At 43.0% G+C, this 17,715-nt stretch overlaps 1 protein-coding gene across 1 annotated transcript in view; it reads right to left on the reverse strand.

The window, feature by feature from the left end:
• The window catches only part of ttyh3a (tweety family member 3a), a gene marked incomplete at its 3' end in the record, with an annotated part of 33,325 nt that overhangs the window by 7,869 nt on the left and 7,741 nt on the right, over positions 1–17,715 (reverse strand). The window contains exons 3-11 of the mRNA XM_083649983.1: positions 14,761–14,872; positions 14,392–14,612; positions 12,430–12,525; positions 10,407–10,479; positions 9,617–9,692; positions 4,384–4,439; positions 3,568–3,660; positions 2,457–2,549; positions 1,558–1,694 (exon numbers count right to left, since the gene is read on the reverse strand). Of these exons, the coding sequence (XP_083506109.1) occupies positions 1,558–1,694; positions 2,457–2,549; positions 3,568–3,660; positions 4,384–4,439; positions 9,617–9,692; positions 10,407–10,479; positions 12,430–12,525; positions 14,392–14,612; positions 14,761–14,872 (957 nt within the window). The remainder of the gene's footprint in view (positions 1–1,557; positions 1,695–2,456; positions 2,550–3,567; positions 3,661–4,383; positions 4,440–9,616; positions 9,693–10,406; positions 10,480–12,429; positions 12,526–14,391; positions 14,613–14,760; positions 14,873–17,715) is intronic.

A 17,715-nucleotide genomic window follows, 5' to 3' on the forward strand; every position in this document is an offset into this window, starting at 1 on the left:
CTCTCCCAATCAAAGAAACAGAAAGTAAGGTGGCTTTTAAAACAAAGGTTAAGAAACAGCTTTTTAGCAACCTGTCTGCATAACCTGCCATTTCTAATTGTGATGTATTGTGATATGTTGTTGATTTGCTGATATTGTTTGTTTTTTATTGTTTTTGCTCTGACTGAAGTTGAGCACTTTTAGATTGATATACTATATGTTTTTTTTTTGTCATTTAACCCTAACCCTAACCCTAACCCATTTTTAATGTATTCATCACTTGTATTGCACTTTACAGATGCCTGTCTCCACAGGGGACACTCGTCACAACAGGGACAACGATGGAAATAAGTCCTGGACTTTTTCGTTTTATCCCTGACACCGCAGTATTTGTCTCATGTATTGCATATTGTCTAATAAAATCAAATCAAATCAATGTATGATAACAATAGCAATCTATAAACTGTCACCTTGAGCAATAAAAATATATCTTAATAACAACCTGTTATATGAAGCTGTAAAACCAGGTGGGGTAGAAAGAATGATCGTGCATGGATTATTACAACACTAAAACATAACAAGCTTAGTAGTGTCTACTTTGAGAAATACACTGGCAGCGTGTAATCTTTTTCTTCATGACAGGAAGCTCCAGCTGAGATCAAACTGAGGAACATGCCCCCCGATGGTGAGGAGGGCTCTGTTAATTACACAGTGCAGCTCCGCTGAAGGCTCCGCCTGGGAACCACTTTCCTCGTCGCCATCTTACAAAACTCATCTGTGGCTGATAGAGGAGACGGAAATCAGATTGATTTCACCCTTCTCCTTCCGAAAATGACACCGGCTCAGGCGGTGGTTATGATAGATTTAGGCCAGCTCGGCACAATTAGGGGGGATAACAGGAAGCCATCTATGTGAGGAAGCAGCTGGAGCCTTCCGGTCACGTCCCAGTGGTAACACACACACACACACACACACACACACACACACACACACACACACACACACACACACACACACACACACACACACACACACACACACACACACACACACACACTTCTAACAGCAAGCAAACACAAGTCATCAAGGACACACAACATCATCATGTTGCCCTAACTCTATCCCTATAGAATGATCCTGGCTTCCAAAGCCTGTTTCATTTACATGTCATGTAAAAAAGGAGTCAAGATATGGTTAAAAGAAAAAATATAAAACCATAATTAATTGATAGGCTTATCCCCTTAACTAATTTCTCATTGTATGCAAAGTATAGAGGGTATACAGTATGCACTGATGTCACTTTCCCACCGGAACACGCCCCCTCAATCGAGACTGAGTGGCAAAACATTCAGCAGGTTCCTCCCTGTTGTTTGGAGCAGCAGGTGTCATTTATCTAGGGCTAGGCTGATGCATTCAAGCTCAACGTTAATGCTGCCACTCAGTGGGCGTGACCCCGCAGTGACTTGTGCCTCTGTGACGTCACGTGCATAACCTCTGGTTACATACAGACAGTTTTAAAGCCTTTTCAGTGGATCCTGTGCATGGTGGTGGCAGAGGGTGTACAGGAGGCGGTCTTACCTCTTGCTGTGCCAGGTGTGGGGAACACTGCCCACAATGGAGCTGAACATCAGAGCGGTGACGAAGGAGAAGAACACCAGGTAGATGAGTCCCTCCAGTCCATCATAACACAGACCGGTCATGGCCTGGACGTAGTCCTGCAACAAGGGGAGGAGCCTCTTTTATTATTACGACAAAGACTAACGGATCAAAACTGGCGCATCCATTCAATGGAGAAGTCTGCATTCAAAAGATGTATTTTAAGATTTGATTTGACAAGATGCACTGGTTACAACGCTGTAACATCAAGATGCACTGGTTACGACGCTGTAACATCAAGATGCACTGGTTACGACGCTGTAACATCAAGATGCACTGGTTACGACGCTGTAACATCAAGATGCACTGGTTACGACGCTGTAACATTGCGCACATCTAAGGAGGCAATGGAAAAACAGTTGTTTACTGCGAGCACATCTTGGCATGCAGCTTCTTGGGGAGGATTTGTAAAATGCATGCTGTGGTTCCTCTCAATTAAACTAGGTCAAACTAATGGGCACATGGGTGCCATACTAGAAGGCAGGCAGTGCCGTTTCAGATAGGTTTGATTTAATTTGCACTACACACAACAGAGACCTATGCTCCACTTTAACGTGACTGTAGAGGCACAGCGAGAGAGCTAACTGCAAGTCACGCAACCAGCTTCATCAATTGTGCATAAAGCCAGCTGGCCCACAGCTCACGTACAGCAAAGAAAATGCTATTTAAGTCGACTGCATCCACATAGTGGAGGGATCGTTTTATACAATTACAAGCGTAGCACACAGATATCACAACAAACACATCCCAGAGCCTCTTCCATCAGCAGCCACTGTAGAGTAAGAATGGTTGCTAAGTCTTGCAGTCCCAGGCCAGCTCACCATGTGCAGGCTGCGACAGTCCACCAGGGCGGTGAGCTGGTGCAGGTTGATCTCTGTGGTGTTCAGCACCCCTTGGATCTGTTCCAGATTTCCCTACAAGAGACAAGAGATGCAAAATCACTTAAAATAAATGCAAAGCAAGGTTTTGGCTGCCAACCAGTAGCCCATTTTCAGTTTCAGATAAACTAGCGATTTCAATTTGAGCAACACAATATGATGTAATTCAGTTCTGATTCCTTTGGAAATGCATGTGAGGCACTGCCAATCATAACAAAAAAAAGATGGAAAACAAAATAAATGACTACACCTGTCTACATTATCTCTGCTATTCAACTGATGCATGCGATGCTGGGATGCTGAATGGGACAAGGTGAAGGGTGCTTTCAGCTCAGTTAATACCATGGAAACATTTGACAAATATTTGCAAGGTTGAGGTTGAGGTCAGGGAGAACGGTGGGCCACCACAGCTTATTTAGAAATAGTGAATAAGTCATTAATTATGCATTCCATGGTTGAACATTTAACTAGGATTGGTCTTTCATCAATATACAACATTGCACAACGGTTCCAGCTGGGAAGAGAGGATTTTAAGTCTGATACATTCTAGACAGGTGATTTTAACTATCTTGTATGGACACTCTCCCTCCTTTCTCTGGTTACCATCATTTCAGGTCTAGTGGAAAACACGTCTGATGGCCTGATATAAACATTTCCACAAACTCAGCACAATTCTCTGTGTGGGTATGTGAAGTGGAGTATGCCTCTCTATTCCAAATGTGTGCTCTTGTTTGTCCGTCGGTCAACACGGTGGACGGACCAGGGCTGGACAATACCACTGCTGTGTATTGACCAGGGCCAGGGACATAATGCAGTTAACTGGACATAATACACCAGGTGGGCTGTCAGCAGATCTTTATGTGGACAGGTGCACTTCACTCTCTGCAAGTCAGTCATTTGGTCCCATTCACTGGGCTATTCTGTCATCACAATGATCATACAATAGTACAGGACAGCTAGTGGCCTGGGGGAAGTGTATATGTGTGGTACCAGCTACCCTGTAATGTGCCGTTTCTGGTGGGGAATGGAGGGATGGGGCTGGGAAAGAACGCACCTTAGTTTGTGCATATTCTCCAGTGGCAGAGCGCAGCAGTTCAGACACGTCATCCTGCATCTCCACTAAGGCTTTGTGGCCCCCGGAAAGCTTCTGAAAAGGAGCGGAAACACGATTCTTTATCAGCACATCTCAACAAAACTCTGTAGCTGGTTTCTTTTAATCACCTGCAATCCCATCAGCCACCTCTCTCCCTTTGTAGTCAAGCTAGTGGAGGAAGCACGCCGACATCCTGGAGATGTGAGCTGAATGGCTTACATGATATATATATAGCCTCCTTTTCTTTACAGATGTACAAGCAATAGATGGCCTGGGCTTGAGTAGCACTCCACTGTCTGATTTATTCATGCGAATTGGAAGACAAAATATAGATAGTCCATTAGATGAAAACTGTAGATTTAGTATTTCAGTGATATTCTACTACCTCTAGCTTCTAAAATGCATTAGCCACATAATATGCTCTGATGCAATACTGCTTTTCCTGTGAGTCTGTAACGATAGCATGATGGGCTTGCATCCGTTTTCCTGCTGGCAGAAAGGGAAGTATTGTACTGTTGCCTGAAAAAACAACCACCCTGTTTTGAGCCAACGGCAGTGAGTCATTGTGCGCACTGGCATTCTTTTAATGAATTACAAGGTCATAATTCAAGGCAGAGAATACATCCATATATTGTGTCTGCCCAGATGTGAGTATTAGCGAGGTAAAAAAATAATGTTCAAGCTCTTAGGCAGACAAAGATCTATTCAGCTTGGAGGGGAAACGGCTTGAGAGGACATGTTATGCAGAAAGCAAAATCAGTTTCATGTGCTACGAACCTGCTGGAAAGGGTTGGTTTGATCCAAACTGCATCTAAGGTAGTACTGCAGGATTTCTGTGGGCAGAAGAACAATGTAGAACAGATCATGTTTTGGCAGAAGAAACCACATGAAGAGTTGGCTCATCAACAACAACTCAAGTCTGAGAATGTGGGTGAAATAGGTCCATATTTCCTACTACGGCTTCAGCGTTTTAGAAGCTGAGCTGATGCTCACTGTGCTGACCTGAAATGTCCCAATGAGACTTCAAAGACCTGACCTTGACAGCCCAGTGAGCCGGCTACCAAGACAGCACTGTGCTGTGGCTTTGCAGGTTAGCCATCCCTCAGGTCAGAGGTCATTCTGACTCAGCTTATATAAACACTGGATTGGGACTGGAGAGTAATCGATGCTCGCTCGTTAGCTTGTCAGCAAGGTGACACACAGCTCACAAGTGTGTGAAAGGGTGGAATAAGGGTGAATGTGGGCTGGTCAGAGCTGCTACATCCGGTAAATAAAAGGCTAAATTCTTACTCAAAGTTCAGTTTATTCGGTGACTGATCACTGATACAGCTGACGGTTGCACAAGTTATAGAACTGAATTATCTCTTTTTCTGGTATCTCTTGTGTCTCTCGCCTGGTAATTGCATTGCACAATGCCTGCCCCGAGTCAATGTGTCATAAACCGCTCTCTAGTAACCAGTCTAACAGCCAAATGACAGACCTGAAGCAACGTTTCTTTTCCCTAGCTCTGTCTCGTCTTGTTCCCTGCTGCCATGTCAGAGCTTGACTGCTTCTGTTGCCGTCCACCTACTGAGCTAATCCAGAGACATTTAATATAGATAGAGACACCCCAACTTCCAGTCACTTGCTGTAGCTGTGCCACACTGCCACGCCCACTCAGGAGACTGGTCAGCCAATGAAGTTTCATACCATTGACAGATAGCCAATCACAAGCTGATGACCACGCCCATTTAGGAGACCGGAAGAGTACCCTTTCTCATTATTGATGGAGCCTGGGGTGGGGTGTCTCTATCAACAACACAGAATGAAGGCTATTTTCACCTTAGTAGAACCAAGAAAGCAAGCAATGAGATGCAAACAACACCCGCTTCCTCCGACATCCCAGCCAAGTTTTTACACCGGAGCGAGTGTCATCAGCTGTTGTGTGATATTGGTACATTACTACATGACCCAACTTGTATGCTATCAAAGCGGGTTGTACAAGATTTTGGCCTTTTCACATGTCATGAACCTAATCCTTCCTCACTGCAGTGTGTGAGGAGGAGTTGATGACCTAATCCTTCCTCACTGCAGTGTGTGAGGAGGAGTTGATGACCTAATCCTTCCTCACTGCAGTGTGTGAGGAGTAACCTAATCCTTCCTCACTGCAGTGTGTGAGGAGTAACCTAATCCTTCCTCACTGCAGTGTGTGAGGAGTAACCTAATCCTTCCTCACTGCAGTGTGTGAGGAGTAACCTAATCCTTCCTCACTGCAGTGTGTGAGGAGTAACCTAATCCTTCCTCACTGCAGTGTGTGAGGAGGAGTTGATGACCTAATCCTTCCTCACTGCAGTGTGTGAGGAGTAACCTAATCCTTCCTCACTGCAGTGTGTGAGGAGTAACCTAATCCTTCCTCACTGCAGTGTGAGGAGGAGTAACCTAATCCTTCCTCACTGCAGTGTGTGAGGAGTAACCTAATCCTTCCTCACTGCAGTGTGTGAGGAGGAGTAACCTAATCCTTCCTCACTGCAGTGTGTGAGGAGTAACCTAATCCTTCCTCACTGCAGTGTGTGAGGAGGAGTTGATGACCTAATCCTTCCTCACTGCAGTGTGTGAGGAGTAACCTAATCCTTCCTCACTGCAGTGTGTGAGGAGTTGATGAGCCTAATCCTTCCTCACTGCAGTGTGTGAGGAGTAACCTAATCCTTCCTCACTGCAGTGTGTGAGGAGTAACCTAATCCTTCCTCACTGCAGTGTGTGAGGAGGAGTTGATGAGCCTAATCCTTCCTCACTGCAGTGTGTGAGGAGGAGTTGATGAGCCTAATCCTTCCTCACTGCAGTGTGTGAGGAGGAGTTGATGAACCTAATCCTTCCTCACTGCAGTGTGTGAGGAGGAGTTGATGAACCTAATCCTTCCTCACTGCAGTGTGTGAGGAGGAGTTGATGAACCTAATCCTTCCTCACTGCAGTGTGTGAGGAGTAACCTAATCCTTCCTCACTGCAGTGTGTGAGGAGTAACCTAATCCTTCCTCACTGCAGTGTGTGAGGAGGAGTAACCTAATCCTTCCTCACTGCAGTGTGTGAGGAGGAGTTGATGAACCTAATCATTCCTCACTGCAGTGTGTGAGGAGGAGTTGATGAGCCTAATCCTTCCTCACTGCAGTGTGTGAGGAGGAGTTGATGAGAAATCCTTCCTACGTGTGTTTGTGTGACTCAAAAGCTACAGTGCCAGCAGTGTCACCGCATACAAGCTGTGAGAAAACTACCACCGACCTACAGCAACACATGGCGTAGTGACGTCCGTACGCACTGCTGTGTCTTGAACCTCCCTCCCACGCACACCGGTGAACTCGTAGAGCAGTATACACGGCAAGCAGTCTCTCTGTCCATTTGCGCTCTCGCACATAACACCCACCCAGATGCACACGCATAATAAATATAGGGAGCAGCAGATCCCCTCCAGTCTGACTTGGTTATGTGATATTACACTTCACATGTCTGTCATAGCGCTGGGTTCGCTCCCTGTGTCTGTCATAGTGTCAATATGGTGTCTGACATGAAATAAACATGGCTGGCAAATACAAGAGGGTGAATGAAGACTCATTTATGGTTAAATTTCAGGACTCAGAAATGTATCCCATGTCTTAAAACTGGTAAATTTCTATTAATTTCCATTGCCTGTTGTTCCAGCTGTTTACAGCCAAAGATATTAGAGCATAGTTTTGTCCTGAAACGATGACACACCAAAGTACAGCTCCAGTTAGAACATTTGGACAAGGTGGGGATATCATTTCATTTTCACATTCAGATAGTGTATCACGTCTATGAAAATCAGTTGGGTGTAAGAACACACCTACATCTCATTTCCTTTGGTCGGATGTGTGGGTGGGCCGAGGTTAGAGCCAGCAGAAACTGAATTGCGTCAATTTGCATTTTTGATGCTTGAATTGAATGACTGAATGCAAAAATTGAAACTGAATTGCCAGAATTTGAATCTGTGTTGTCAAATATGAAACGGAATGTAATAGTTTAAATTTAAATTGGACAAATCTGATTCCAGTTCCTGCTAGTCTTTCCAAGCATGAGGAGCTGTTGGCGATCAGGTGTCAATTCTGTCTCCTTATACCCATGATACATTGTGTTTTGGGGTTGTTTCCTGTAGCTGCTTCCGATTACAGCCTCACTCGTAACAAACCGTTCTCTTGTTGGAGGACTGACGCCTGTATTTCAGGTGTCTGCAGTTATTTAGTGCTGCCGGAAATCAAATGACATTATTCCCACCTGCTCAAATGAACCAAACTACAGGAGCAAAAACAAATATCCAACCTTCTAGCTTTAGTCTTGGTATCAGAATCTTGCTTATATGGATTCTACCTTGGAAGAATTATTCAGGTTGTCCAATTTAAATGTAATAATCCTTGGTTTGGAAAAGTAAGAGAATAGTGGAGAAAAAGAGCTAAATTGGCTGTAGCATGGAGACTTACAGAGATCAACTCTCCCTTTCTGTTTGGATTAAGACAGGGCAGCCAATGGATAAGCTGATATAATTGGGCAGTGAGGAACAAGCAGGATAATAAAAAAATACAAAACTGAAGGTTATTGACATGATTAATGTTCAAGAAAATGTACTGGCTGTCAAGGGTGGAAAAAAGCAATAAATGCAGTGTGCTAATAAAACACTTTTTCCAAGAATAGACTGGTCCGGTGAAATTCCAGGCAGGTATGAAACTGACTGAATGACAGTATCGAGCCTTCCCTTTCCAAGCCTGGTATTTGTAGATAAAAGTAACTTAAAGGTAAAAGGAAAATATCATCTTAGAGGCCCATGTCATCATGTGCTATGCTTTATGAGAAGAATGTGTCATGCTAGCAAGATAGTACCGTAGTATTCTAAATTCTTTTATAAAAAAAGAAAGAAAAGAAAAGTAGAAGATTTCTTTCCACTGATGATCAGCTAACACAGGCATCTGAGGAGAAAATAGACCCCCCCCCCCCCCCCCCCCCATGCGGCATGACTCCCTGGGGCAGAGGGGGGTGCACAGTGCTTTATAACACAGCTCCCTCCAGAGGATGAGATGGTGTTTGTGGATCAGATGAACCGTACAGCGCAACATCTCCAGCTGGAGTACGCTACACTGGATGCTTTCACCGATTACATCGCTTAACAGAAGAGAGTAAGAGAAGACAAACAGCGAAGCCGATCTTAAGAAAGCACAGCAAGTGTGGAGGGAGTCGTTCGTGACTTCTTCTCCCAGCGCCATCTTCCTATTTCTTTGAAGAACTGAGAAGAAACTGAATGTGTCTCTGATCGTCTCCAACTCCTCCACTGCTCTTATCTCGTTGGCACACACACACACACACACACACACACACACACACACACACACACACACACACACACACACACACACACACACACACAACTAACTGAGGCTCTATGGTTTTCCGCCTACACACACTCACACTTCCCATCATGGGACCAGATTGGGCAATGACGAAAAGCAGGACACATTGGAGAGGCTTGTGTGGGGCTGTTGACCCCGCCGCAGATGTGGCAGCCATTTTTAGAGGTCTTTTATGCGCCGAGGAGAAGGAAGACACAGCCCCGCTCTGTGAAACAATGTCGTCTCACTGCTGCCACAGAATCAGGGCATTGAGAAGATGGAGAGAGGGGGAGGAGGATGGGGTCAAACATTTTAGCCTAATGTGTCCTCCACACTCACGGATTACCAATAGAGTCGTCTGAGTGCATGTGAAAGTAACTCAAAATATTACAACATGGGCCAATAATCAATATTTATCATATCGTAAATAAATAATGTCGTCGAGTTATCCTGATAGACTGTCGTTTAAGTTAATGATCAAAAACAAATATTGAATTCCTCACAGAGTGACAAATAATTGGGGAACAATTTGGGGAATAGTATTTGAAAATGACAGAGCGCAAACTTTATATCGTCAATCTGACTATGTAACATGTAATTCTGCATATTGTTGTCACAATGTTTTACTTATTGCATGCAAATCAAACCTTGATTGACGACTCCATACTGCTTTGCCACTTGGGTGACATACATGTCAGGAGCAACGCAGAAGTCACTGGCGGTCTGGAAAAAGAAGAAAAATTAATAACTTCAAAATGCTTTACTGGTATGACTGCAATTTTTTTTTTTTTTTTTTTATCTTTTACAACACACACACACACACACACACACACACACACACACACACACACACACACACACACAGTTGATGACGACATCTTGGGTAAAAGCAAGGAAACAAACTACATCAATCATATTAAGAGGTGTGAAAAAATCGGATTCATCTGCATGGGACTTTCTCCACATTGGGTGTGCAATTTGCATAGAGATCACTTTCCCTGCCAACGGAAAATGTGTTCAGAATGTGCCTGTTTTGATCAAGTTTACGCTGCCGTGTTCTGACTTTGGTAACCAAAGCTTTTGTCACGTATGAAATTGGAAGTGGATCCAGGGCTGTAGGATTATGACTAAAATGATAATCCAGATTATTTTTTGCTTGTCAAGCAACATCAAGTCTTGATGTTGTGATCACAGGTATTAAGCATCATTCATCTTGAGGATTGGGGGAATACAATTATTTTACTTTTTCTTTTTTTACATCTTTGATAACATCTCGTCTCTACAGTGGGCATTCTAAGTGAAACCAAACAACATGCTTCTCTAAGGCAAAATTCTACCATCATTAACTGGAAACTAAAATTGTGTTATACAATTATACAAGATAGACCGTGCAGCTCTGCCTGGAAAACAGGATCATGCTCCAATGGAGACACTTACCGCAGAGACAGCCACCTCCACCCCCAGGGAGAGCCAGCTGATGACCAGAGTCAATACACCTAACAAGCACACTCTGGGGAGGGCGAGAGGAGGAGAGGGGTTAACGCACGTTTAACCCAACTCCAATTACAATCATCACAATTACAATACAATATAGAGGAACGTATGTGTGAAAGAATATGTAAGGCTCTAAAATGGATCAGGATGGACCAGTGTTCTTTTGTAAAGACAAGTGTTTTCAAATTATCCAGCTTGTAGAAAGTTAATTGCAGCTGAATAGTGCCGTGCTGGAGATTCAACTCAGCCTATTGTACAAAAATAGGTAAGTTGCATTGAAATAAGTAACTACCGTAAATTCCGGACTATAAGGTGCACCGGTGTATAAGCCGCACCTGCAAAGTTGACTATTTTTTTCTTATATAAGCCGCACCGGACTATAAGCCGCGGGTGTTTTAATGGTATTTTTTATTATTTTTTATTGTGTTTTAATGTTTAATTACCATATGTAATGCTCCCATTTATTAACATTTCAACAAAACAACATAACACAACACCACCTGTGTTGTTATTTACAGTGCACACAGTGTCATACAGTGTCATACAGTGTCATACAGTGTGGTGAAAAGAGGGCAAGAGAGGAAATTAAAACAGAAGTGGCTTTATAGTTAGAAAGAGTGCTAAAAAAGAGATTTTTTTTTTTTTTTGAAAAAATCCATAGATAAGCCGCACCGTTATATAAGCCGCAGGGGCCAAAAAAGGCCAAAAAACGGGAAAAAAGGTGCGGCTTATAGTCCGGAATTTACGGAACTAGATTAGCCAACAAAAATAAACAAACACGAGACAACTGAAGTCGAAGTAGTTTAACTACAGCCAACTTATTTCCACTTATAAAATGGATAGTTAAAATTCTAAATGGATAGTTCTTTTATTATGATTGGCTGAGCAGTGTTTTGAAGCCATTGTAAAATACTCTATAAACACACACCTTTGACCGCATCACATTACTGCACTACGTTGGCTAGCTATGTTAGCTAAGACCACTACCTGCTGGCAACAACGTTCAACAGCCTCAAAACGCCCCTGAGTCAACAAAACATTAGCTTGTTAACCATTTCGAGTCACGCTCTTCCTATTGGGGCATCATCAGCTTTAAAATATGTTGTTCGATTGATGATATCTCAGCAATAATCCTATCCTATCCTTGCAGCTAAGCTACAGAGGGAATACCGTTTCAGGGTAACTTGCACTGGGCGTATCTCCTCATAGAACGTTGAACTGACTGGAGGGGGCCTTGAAGGACTACATTGCTTGGTGGAAGAATGATTGTTTGTTTTCAATATTGCATTTTTTGGTGGCTAAAACCTTACCAGGTAGTCTATAATAGTAACTGTTTTATAAAAGCAATAAGCTCCATGAGGCTATGATTTACAGTGATTTTACAAGACCTCTTGCTGTTGTAAAATAATTTTAAACCATGGCCTCACGGGGCTTATTGCTTACATTTCTTTGACAGACCTTCAACTATTTACTGTATTTTGTTTTACTGGCCGTGATACGCACATTGCCTATTTCTGCTGCCAAATTAAGTATAAAAACAAAAGAGATGTAAAATGGGGGCAAAAGCAGTGTGATAACGTGCCATGAAGTATAATTTGTAATGGAAATATATATATATTGTCAAAATACTAACTGTAATGTGATACCTGTGCCAAAGGCATTGTGACTGGGCTGACATTTTATGGAGCATGAATTCCTCTCCACTAAACTGTAATGGCACGGTTGTTCTGATGAGTCGGCGGCTTTCATCGTTCCGTGACAACAGATGAAATTGTTTTCCAGAGCAGAATTGTTCTCCCTTGCGTGCTCTTGTTCACGCGGTCTTGTGGTGAGGCGCTCTTGTGCACACGGTCTTGTGGTGAGGCGCTCTTGTGCACACGGTCTTGTGGTGAGGCGCTCTTGTGCACACGGTCTTGTGGTGAGGCGCTCTTGTGCACACTGCACACGGCCTTGTGGGAAGACTCACCCTATAAGCGTTGCCTTGGAGTTGCGAATAAGGCCAAACAGCACCAGAAGGCAGATGAACACATCGAACAGGAGCAGGCCTAAGTAGCCCACCCACCTGTAAAGACAAATGTCAGTGACAACAAATGGCAGAGTTAACAAACACAGCAACAATTACCATAATATCTCACTGAAAAAGGATAGAAAAAAAACTTTGTTACAAGCACAACAATTTAACATGCTCAGATCTAACCGCAGAATTCTAATTACATAAACCATTAAGTGGATAAATATGCAACAATGGAGAATAGTTTCTTTTAAATTTATTCGAAGTACATGGAGTCCGCTTATAGAGATCACAGTTATAGTGATCAACCGCTTATATGGTTCAAAAAGCTTGGTACAGAATCAATCCTATACAGATGCTGTTTGAATAATTTGCTTATAGTAATCAGGAGTCTGCTTACAGTGATCATTTTGGGTCTTGTCATACATGAGAACAATCAGAGGTGCAGCTTGTGAACAGGCAAGGCAGGCAACTGCTTCAGGCCCCCAGGTCATTAAGGCTCATCGAGGGCCGATTGGGAATGATGTAGGAAACCTCCCTAAAGGGGCCCCATGTCCTTCCTGTCCAACTTAGTCATTCACTTTCACTTTAAATTCCAGAGAATGTACGATAATCATTCCTGTCAAACTTGCATGATTAAGTATTCTGGATGAGGAAATGAAGAATTCAAAACGAAAGAGAAAAAAGAGGATGTGGGGGGAAAAGCAAGACAGTGGAGCAGATACTGATTAAGCAAACACAGTACTATATTGAGCAATCACCATCAGGCGACCACTTGGCTACATATTTTAGCTATGATTAGAAACAGACCTTTAATGTTATGTTATTTATCTGATCTTAATGTTATTTATGTTGTGAATTACCGTAATATCAGTCTGTGACCGGCCATGAAAGGCATATTGAGCTATATTGAGAGATGTTTGATTCACTGTCTCACTGGCACATTCCTCATTTCAAATGTGAGCAAACTCTATAAAGCCCTGAAGTGCACTGCAACAACCCGTCTTCTATCCACGTGGGAAATTGAAGGCAGGTTTGAGATTCTTGGCAAGTCAGCTGCTGAGTGATGAGAGGCTGAAGGAAGCCTGTCGACTGTCCTCGTCTCTGCTTCATACTTTCGATTCAGCCATTTTAATTTGTAAATGTATCCAACAGAGCAGCCTTGGCTAAGACGTCCCACCAGGGAAGAGAGTCACTTTCAAAATGGTGCATGAGCTCAGTGAAGACAGCCAGCCAAGTGTTGCTTCACAAGGCTATTAGCCTTTTTCACTTCCCACCCAATTCACCCATGTTGTGTCTAAAAGGCAGGAAGTAACACAGGTGCAAGCAGAACATTAATGAGGGTTTCCAACTTCTAATCCATTTGGTGATCCGGTGCCCAGGCCCTTGCTAATGGTTTGCTTGCACCTGTGTTACTTCCTGTATTTTAAACACAAAATGGGTGAATTGGGTGGGAAGTGGAAAAAGGCTAATGAGCTGCTGATGCACTGTGTATGCGCTTGTGCCTGCCATAGAAGTTCAATGAAGAGATTCTGTACATGAATCTTTATATTTATATTGTTGCTAATGCTAACCTCTCTGTGGTTCATCTCTACTCAGGCTGATATGCTAATTTACCGCTGCTGGCTCTGCAGCATCTGCCTCAGAATGGACGCAGTCACAACAAGTGTGTAATGTAACTCCATGTGACAGTTAGGATCCTCAGAGCTTCATAGGTAGATTAATATGGCAGCAAACATAACTTGTGCAACACTCATCATATAATTCCTTTCCAAGACAAGGCAGAGGTAAAATATAATACACATCAATGGAATAGAGGGGAAATAGAGTCAAACTGTTGTAGCTCATTTTAGGAGTTTTATTTTCGTATCATTTTGTACACCACTCTTCATCTGAACACGTCTTGGGTTGCCTCACCTGTACCAGTCATAGAGCTCTATCTTGACAGCCAGCTCCTCCAGGGAGATGTTGGTGTTATCCCAGAAGGGAATCTCCACCATCTGTCTGACCATCTCATCCAGCTGGCCCTGCAGCTTCTGGATGATGGACAAGTAGTCTGTGTGCTTTGCATACTGGCCCTCAAGCTGTTGCAGATTGTCGTCTACCGTCTGGTTCAAGGAGGATGTACTGTCATATACCTAGAGCGGGCACGGGGACAAACAGGGTCATGACAGGGATTCACTCACTACACTACTACTAATATAGGCAACCGGGAAAGCTGATCAGCAACGATGGGTGATGTTATCACTGAATGTGTTAAATTTGTATTTTTGCTTCGAGTCTTACCAGCTTCTGCACCCCCGTGATTGTGCGGTTAGCATGGCGCAGAGAATACGTCAGCCGGTTCACTCCATCACAAGTCTCGCCGTTCCCATAGAAACCGACAGCTATGCCGGCGCTGAGGGGGAGACAAAGGGAAGGGAGGGGGAAAGGGGGGCAGTGAGGAGGAGGAGGGGTTAGCTAAAAAAGAAACAGAGAGGAGACAGAGAGCGAGCGAGGGAGATAGCGAGAGGGGGAGCGAGGCGTGTGAACTCTACATTAACCCTGTCAGCTCAGTGCCTGGTGAACAGGCAGCATTGAGCTCCAGCAGAAAGCCTCCATACAGAGCCATAGCAACCCAGAGGGATGGGCCAGCTATGCCCCAAACCCGAAACTATGGCCCACAAAGGCTGTACTCAGACTGTAGGGAACTGCTCTGCAATCACACAGACATAAGCAGCTATGATGTTACAGGTGTGTGGAACCAACACAGCTAACAAGGCTTATCAACTGCAAAAAAACACCATATATTATCATTTATTTCATAAACGTGTGTCACATTACATATCAACTTAAACGTAAAAAGGTGGTGTGGTATTGTTGGTGGTTTTGATTTCCAACATCCATGGATTGTTATTTATTTAGCTACATAAATTCATTGCTACACTATGAGCTAAATCATACATGAATCACTTCAGACAGTAGTAGGCGATTCAGAATTTAAATATTTTCGATGTTATGTACCGATGCAAATGATATGTTCCTATATAGAGAACATGCAAACACCACTGAGTCATATAATGCATAAGAATGAAGGCTGCATTCACTTTCACTTCCTGGTGAAAACAGCAGTGCTGTTGCAATAAGGATGCAACGCCCCACCACCACCAAGGGTCACCAAGGAACAGCTCTCTGTGCAATCTCTGCTTTCCTCTCTTGCTGTCTGTATTGCCAGATTTGCCACTCATTAATAATAGATTGTATTGAGAACCTCATTTACTAAATATATGAAATCCAAAAGGCCCAGGCAGGCAAAATATACTGCGAGGGGAAAATATTTTCATAATACTATAAAAACACACATGTATCATGACATGTACATGTGTAATTGCCAGAATTTCTTTGTCGACACAACTCATGCAGACTTAGTTTCAACTGCAACGGTAGACGGTACAGGGTATTTTCTAACACTAATAATGCTCCATTATTTTTACAGTGAATTTCCCTTGTTGTAGATCAGCGTCGTACAGTCATTTCTCGGAACGGAAGTGAGAATGGGGAAAAAAATCCCTTTCTGTGCCTCCAAACAAGTCAAGAGCACTGTGCTTCAGCGTAGACAGTGACACTGCTTCCTGTAGTGCAGATGATGTTCAGAACTGTATCTGCACCACAGGAAGACGTGCCTTTTCAAATGGGTTTCTGCTAGCCTAGCCTGCTTGAAAAAAAAAGATGATGTCAGAGAGGATTTGATCAAGCGCCGTGCTGATAAGCCAAGCACTCCGAGCCAAGATGACACACAAGTCTAACGCTCTTCATGCAGCAGCATAGAGAGCCAAAGTGGAACATCCCTTCCTGCTTCAACACTGTACAAGATTTTCATCCGCCATTTATTTCCCCATAGAAATTTCATAAAATGCCTATAAAAATAGTTTTACTTGTTCAGTTCCTCTCTATTCAGTCAGTCAATGGCTTTTCCCATTTCCTGGACTGGAGTGCTGCTAATCTCTTCCTCTCACACCCTGAAGGGTGAGACAACATATGTGAGTTGGAGCAGAATGTCTAACCACAGGGAAACTGAAGCCCACCTCCCTACTGGGATGGCAAGCTTTTGGAAACTTGCTGACAGGCCTCTACAAAAATATTCCACAGTCATAAGCATTACTGTATGCCATCAATAATTGAAACACACGTAAAACATTTCAACTAGAATTTCGTGATAATCCCTTGGCAGTGTTTCCCACATAGAGACTTTACTTGGCTACATTAGCCCAGGTAAGTTAATGGCCACCAAAGTATATTTAGCCGCATTTTTACTTTTTAATTTTAATTTTTGTATCCGTCCGAGAGAACGATGCCATCCACGATCAATTAACTAGTGCACAATCTCCCCTCGCGCTACCCCGATCCCGGCTGTACGTGCTCGTTCGCAAAAAGGGTTTAGTAGCAGTAGGGCTGGGCGATATGGCCGTAAAATAATATCACAATATTTCAGGGTATTTCTGTGACAACGATATTCTTGACAATATGATAAAATACTGAAAATTATGTTATTATTAATAATCTCAAGAACATACAATTGCAACAAAATAATTGTTATACTTTTGTCAGCATAAATGTGACTGTTGCCTTCAAATATTTTCAAATTTTGTTGTTGTACATGTTCTTTTGTAATAAAACCACTTCCACGCTACTGAAGCCACTCCCCTTTTTGGAATTAACTCCTCCCCCATAGAGCCGCTTTCAGCCATGCATGTTGTTGCTGTGCATACGTCACACCGTTACGCAGCGTAACGGTGTGACATCATTACATGACAAGTCAGAATATTGCCATTATGATGATATCACAATATTAATTAATATTGACGATATGATATTGAATTTTAACGATATATCGATAACGATACGATATGGCACACCATTAAGTGGCAGTACCCTTGGCAGTGTTGTATCTTTTTGCCCATTTACAATGTGGCGAAGCAGCTTACTGTTGCTTTTTTTAAACATAAAAGCCTCAACTGTCTCCAACTCAGCTTCCACAAAACACATGTATGCATCATAGGTACAAGCACACACAGATAACTGTGGTCATAATGAAATCAATCAATGAAATCAATCAATCAATCAATCAATCCTCCTTATGTTTGTATTGTGCTTTATTCTGCTATTCTGAATGGCTCTCCGGTGGCCCATCAACAAGCACAAAAAGAAAACAGGAAACAAATGTGTAAGCATAGATAAAACAAAAACAGATGCTACAGTTAT

Source organism: Poromitra crassiceps, assembly GCF_964638095.1.
Source record: "Poromitra crassiceps genome assembly, chromosome: 13".
Taxonomy (NCBI): domain Eukaryota; kingdom Metazoa; phylum Chordata; class Actinopteri; order Beryciformes; family Melamphaidae; genus Poromitra; species Poromitra crassiceps.